The sequence below is a fragment of the Callorhinchus milii genome, unplaced genomic scaffold (genome assembly GCF_018977255.1).
Source record: "Callorhinchus milii isolate IMCB2004 unplaced genomic scaffold, IMCB_Cmil_1.0 Scaffold1001, whole genome shotgun sequence".
Classification (NCBI taxonomy): Eukaryota; Metazoa; Chordata; class Chondrichthyes; order Chimaeriformes; family Callorhinchidae; genus Callorhinchus; species Callorhinchus milii.
In genome coordinates this window covers 18914-25046 of record NW_024705742.1, presented here as the reverse complement: position 1 = coordinate 25046, position 6133 = coordinate 18914, and the positions used below count along the sequence as shown (strand labels likewise).

General features: G+C 57.4%; 1 protein-coding gene across 1 annotated transcript; it reads left to right on the top strand.

The window, feature by feature from the left end:
* Nucleotides 1-2058: 2058 nt before the first annotated feature.
* LOC103190794 (BRF2 RNA polymerase III transcription initiation factor subunit) lies at nucleotides 2059-5418 on the top strand. The gene is made up of 4 exons (XM_042346557.1): nucleotides 2059-2288; nucleotides 2543-2602; nucleotides 3688-4009; nucleotides 4515-5418. Exons 1-4 carry the CDS (start codon nucleotides 2135-2137, stop codon nucleotides 5281-5283), a joined length of 1305 nt encoding a protein of 434 aa, XP_042202491.1. The 5' UTR covers nucleotides 2059-2134; the 3' UTR covers nucleotides 5284-5418.
* The last annotated feature ends 715 nt before the right edge of the window (nucleotides 5419-6133 follow it).

Here is a 6133-nt window from a genome sequence, read left to right as displayed (position 1 = left end):
CCCTCACACACACACACCCCCCACCCCGTCACCAATACCCCCCACCCCCTCACACACACCCCCACCCCTCACACACCGCCACCACCTCACACACACACCCCCCACCCCGTCACAAACACCCCCACCCCCTCACACACACACCCCACCCCGTCACCAACACCCCCCCACCTCCTCACACACACCCCCCCTCACACACACCGCCACCCCTCACACACACCCCCCCTCACACACACCGCCACCCCCTCACACACACCCCCCCCCCTCACACACACCCCCACCCCCTTACACACACCCCCCACCCTGTCACCAACACCCCCCACCCCCTCACACCCCCCCCACCTCACACACACCCCCACCCCCTCACACACCCCCCCCTCACACACACCCCCACCCCCTCACACACCGCCACCACCTCACACACACCCCCTACCCCGTCACAAACACCCCTCACCCCCTCACACACACACCCCCCACCCCGTCACCAACACCCCCCACCCCCTCACACACACCCCCCCCTCACACACACCGCCACCACCTTACACACACCCCCCACCCCGTCACCAACACCCCCCACCCCCTCACACACACCCCCCCCCTCACACACACCCCCACCCCCTCACACACACCCCCCACCCCGTCACCAACAACCCCCACCCCCTCACACACCCCCCACCTCATACACACCCCCACCCCCTCACACACACCCCCCCTCACACACACCCCCACCCCCTCACAACACACCCCCCACCCCGTCACCAACACACCCCACCCCCTCACACACCCCCCACCTCACACACACCCCCACCCCCTCACACACACCCCCCCCTCACACATACCCCCACCCCCTCACACACCGCCACCACCTCACACACACCCCCCACCCCGTCACCAACACCCCCACCCCCTCACACACCCCCCCCTCACACATACCCCCACCCCCTCACACACATCCCCACCCCCTCACACACCGCCACCACCTCACACACACCCCCTACCCCGTCACAAACACCCCTCACCCCCTCACACACACACACCTCCCCCCACCCCCTCACACGCACACACCTCCCCCCACCCCCTCACACACATACACACAGAGGGTGAGAGACACACACACACAGGGTGAGAGACACACACAGGGTGAGAGAGACACACACAGAGGGTGAGAGACACACACACACACAGAAGGTGAGAGACACACACACACACACAGGGACACACACAGAGAGAGGAAGAGACAGTGAGAGAGAGAGAGAGAGAGATACACAGAGAGGGAGAGACACACAGAGAGAGGGAGAGGGTGAGAGACACAGAGAGAGGGAGAGGGTGAGAGACATTGAGAGAGAGACAGAGAGAGTGAGAGAGATGGTGAGACACAGAGAGAGACACAGTGAGTGAGAGACTGAGAGAGAGACACACACACACAGAGAGGGAGAGACAGAGACACACACACACACAGAGTGAGACATTGAGAGACACAGATAGAAACACACACAGAGCAACAGAGACAGTAACACACAGTAGTGTTACTATGAAGGGGTGTAGGAGTGTGTGTGAAGGGGTGTAGGAGTGTGTGTGAAGGGGTGTAGGAGTGTGTGTGAAGGGGTGTAGGAGTGTGTGTGAAGGGGTGTAGGAGTGTGTGTGAAGGGGTGTAGGAGTGTGTGTGAAGGGGTGTAGGAGTGTGTGTGAAGGGGTGTAGGAGTGTGTGTGAAGGGGTGTAGGAGTGTGTGTGAAGGGGTGTAGGAGTGTGTGTGAAGGGATGAGGTGTTTGTTTATTGTGGGGCTGTGTATCAAATGCAGGAATTATTATTATTGTTGAACTTAACCTGTTCTGTGAAGCGCTTTGCTTTGCGGAGTGTGATGATCTGGTGTGCGGTGAGTGCGACGGAGGGCGTAGTGTGATGTTGCCGCCAGTGTTTATAGTTTTCTTGTGTTCTCTTCGACCGCACCTTCAGTCACTCTTCTCTACGCCCACCGTCCCCCCCTCCACCCCCTCCACCCCCTCCGGATCCCAACCCACAGATCGGTTCCAAATCCCAGACTGTCCAGTGCCTTGGGAAGTCCTCCCGACGTGAGCGGCGCCGTGTAAGCGTGATGTGTTGTTGTTGGCAGGGGTGAGACTCGGTCTGGGGAAGGAATGTCAAGACAGACCAGGTGTCCGGAGTGTGGCTCGGGGGAGGTGGAGGAGGATGAACACTACACGCAGAGCCATCTGGTCTGTACCCAGTGTGGCTGTGTGCTGACTGAGGGCATCCTCACCACCACACGCACCGAGGAAGCTTTCCTTCAAGGTCAGTCACTCCGGTTGTTAGTTGATTGACTGACCGCTTTTCTGGGGACTAATAATCCCTGCGCATCCGCCTGTAACATACAGTCACTACACTTTACAGCGAGTCCTGTGAAGCGCTGTGAGACGTCTCAAAGACATAATAAAGCGCTGTGTCAAATGAAGGAATATTATTATTTGATTGTTTTCCCACTCCTGTCTCTGAGTTTCGGGGAGGCGGTGGAAGCCACATTAACAGCCGATGTGTTATTCCCACAGAGGTGAAGTATTACAGGAGCACAGCTGAGGTCAAGACGCCCTGTCGTAACCAAATCCACGGTGAGATGGTAAAGTACCGGAAAAGTAATCCCTGGCTGTGCGCAAATTGGTTGCAAATCAAAGCCATAACGGGGAGGGGGGTCGGAGCTGCACAAGCAGCGGGACAGCTTGGCCAGACAGCGATATCAATGGCCACACTCTGTGTGGGTTTACCTGGTTAGACTCCAGCAGTTACCCAACACACACTCTGGACTCCCCCCACAAAGCCTTGGCTCTTGCCAACCTGCGCCTAATACTCTCCGGAATTAGGTAAACAGGACCTCCGGAGAGAGAGAGAGAGAGAGAGAGAGAGCATTCCATTCCGACAATCTGTCTCTGGGATTCCCATGTGTAGTCAGAATGCAGGGAATTCTCAGTTTGGGTTGGAGACTCTTAAGCAAAGGTGACGGGTTTCCGTCTGTGCCATTGAATAGCTGTAGTAGTGGCGATTGGCCACAGAATGGCGCCCTCTTGTGGCTCAGCCCAGCTGTCCACCCCCACCCTCGCTCCACTGGCTCCCCGTCCCCCAGAGGATACAGTAAAACATTCTGGTCCTCTCCTTCAAGGCCCTCTACGACAGGCAGAGGGCGAAACCTCGGGCAAGTTTCCTTACTCCACACAGAGCCTAATAATAATCCTCCAAAACCACAAACAATAATAAATTGGTCATTTTCAATCTACAACTGTTTGTGGGACATTGCTGTGCGCAATTGGCTGCCGCGTTCGCCCACAAATATACAGTCAATTCACTTTACAGTGTGTTCTGTGAAGCGCTTTGGGACGTCCTCCTGACGTGAAAAGCGCTATATCAAATGCAAGTATTATTATTGTTCCTCCCTACCTCTGTGACCTTCTAACTCCCAACCAACTTATCTGTTCCCTTTGCTCAGTGAGCTCTGGCCTGGGTCACGTCCCCCGTCCAGTCCGCCCCACCATCACTAGTCAGGTCTTCAGCCTCTCTGCCCCCCCCACCCTTTGGAACTTCATCCCACATTCCCTCCGCCTCGCCCCCTCCCTCGCCTATGTCAAGACCCACCTCAAGACTCTCTTCGACCGTGCTTTCAGTCACCCTTCTAACGCTCCGTGTCGATCCCGTGTGCTCGCAGGTCTGAAGCGTGTGCGTGACGTGTGCAGAGTGTTGCGGCTGCGGGCGGTGCTGGAGGAGACCGCCAGTGGGCTGTATCGGGAGGCTTACGAACACGAGGAGTTGCTCCAAGCCAGGCTGTGTAAGAAGGAGGCTCTGGTGGGCTGCTGTGTCTATATCTCTTGCCGTCAGCATTCCTGGCCCCTCACACTGGGCACCGTTTGCTCCCTGCTCCACACAGACCCCAGCCTCGTCTCCAGCCTCTACCTCCGCCTTCTCGTTCTCTTGCACATCGATATCCCCAGTCTGGCCCTCAGTGACCTGGTCAACACCCACTGTCAGGGGTGAGTTACACACAACAACAACTTGCATTTATGCAGCTCCCCTCAATTGGGGGGTAGCGTCCTGGAGCGCTTGACAGTGGCAGAGTCTGACCCCAAGCCAAGGGGGAGAGGGAGGGAGGGGGGAGGTGACTGTAAGCACCATCGAAAAGGAAGGTCTTTAGGCAGGATTCGGAAGGAGGGAGGGAGGGAGGTTGCGAGGCGGAGGGATTGAGGGAGGGAGTTCCTTACACTAGTTTGGCACCACTGCTGGTTATATCTTCCGGTGTTGACAATCCCCCAGATAAAAACACTCGCTTGCTTCACGACTGTTTGTGGGGACGTCGCTGGGCGCAATTGGCTGCCATGTTTCACCCGCAAAGCACACAATCACTGCACTTTACAGTGTGTCCTGTGAAACGCTTTTAGACGTCTCGAAGACATGATCAGACGCTGCATCAAACACAAGGATTGTTGTTATTGTGATGCTAAGACTGAGCCGAGTCCTCTCTCTCTCCTCTCTCCACAGGTTCCAGCTGTTCCAGGCAGGCGTCTCAGACTCCCCAGGGCTGGTGGAGGATAGGGTCCGTGTGACGGAGCGGGCGGTGCAGCTGGTGGAGTTGGCGGGCGAGACATGGCTAGTGACGGGCCGCCACCCGGTGCCCATCCTCACAGCCGCTGCCTACCTGGCCTGGCAGTCACTGGCCCCCGCTCAGCGCCTCCGCTACAGCCTGGCGCGTTTCTGTAAACTATGCAGCGTGCGGCACCCCGGCTCAGCCAACCTCCGACTGCGTGAGCTGTGCCAGGTGCTGGTCAGCCTGGCGGCACGGTTACCCTGGCTCGGGACACAGCGGCTCGAGCCTAAGACGGTGGTGAAATACGCCGGTGATGTGTTGCGACACAGAGCGGTGCTGCTCAGACACTCATTGGTTAACGGAAGCCAGGAAGTGGGGGACGGAGAGGGAGAGACACCGCGTGGGGCAGACGGGGAAGGGGGGGAGTCACAAAGCACTGAGTGGGAGAACCAGCAAGGGGTGTCCCACACTGAGGAAAGGTCCCGGGATCGTGGTAGCCCAACACAGACATGCGCACAGGACTTCCCGTGCGGATTCCTCCCCCCGTGTCTGAGCCAGCCAAAGAGGAGGGGGCAGCAAGGGGGGAGCGAGAGAGAAAGAGAGAGGCCCTCCTCCCACTGCGTGACCGGGGACGAGGAGATATCAGACACGGAGATTGAGCTGTACCTGAGGACGCCACAGGAGGTGGAGAGCTTCATTAAAGCCAGTGCCCTGCTCCTGTGAGGAGAGTGGAGTCACCCATCACCCCTAACCCCCTTTCTCCCTCCCCACATTCCTCCCACCCATCTCTCTGTCCCAGTGTTCAGGCACCTTTATAGAGTCCTGTAGCTCAGGGGTTAGAGCCCTCACCTGTAGCTCAGGGGTTGGAGCCCTCACCTGTAGCTCAGGGGTTGGAGCCCTCACCTGTAGCTCAGGGGTTAGAGCCCTCACCTGTAGCTCAGGGGTTGGAGCCCTCACCTGTAGCTCAGGGGTTGGAGCCCTCACCTGTAGCTCAGGGGTTAGAGCCCTCACCTGTAGCTCAGGGGTTAGAGCCCTCGCCTGTAGCTCAGGGGTTAGAGCCCTCGCCTGTAGCTCAGGGGTTAGAGCCCTCGCCTGTAGCTCAGGGGTTAGAGCCCTCGCCTGGCAAGCGAGAGGACCCGGGTTCGATTCCCGGACGGGTCAGGTCAGGGCCAAACGTTGGGCAAGTTTCCTTCCTCCACACACGCGCGCGCGCCGAGCAGAGGCGAGTCGATTGGCAGATCGCTTTTCCAGGGGGTAATAATCCCTTCAAAAAATAATGTAAGTATTATTAATATTATTATTAAATGCCTGTGCCAGAGAGAGACTGGAGTTTTCTGACAAGAGATGGAGAGCTCAGGAGACTGATTGTTTGAGAAAACTTGAGATTTTATACATTGTAAATGTCTCTCACAAGAGAGTAATCAGAGACACACACACTGTGCAAGTTCCTGCTGGAGGCTGTGTGCAGAGAGCAATCCCAGACATGATTAATCTTCACCTTAACCTTCCCCATTCTACCTCTTTCTCCCTCCCTCCACATTCCCCCTCTCCCTTACCCTCTCCCTCCCACACT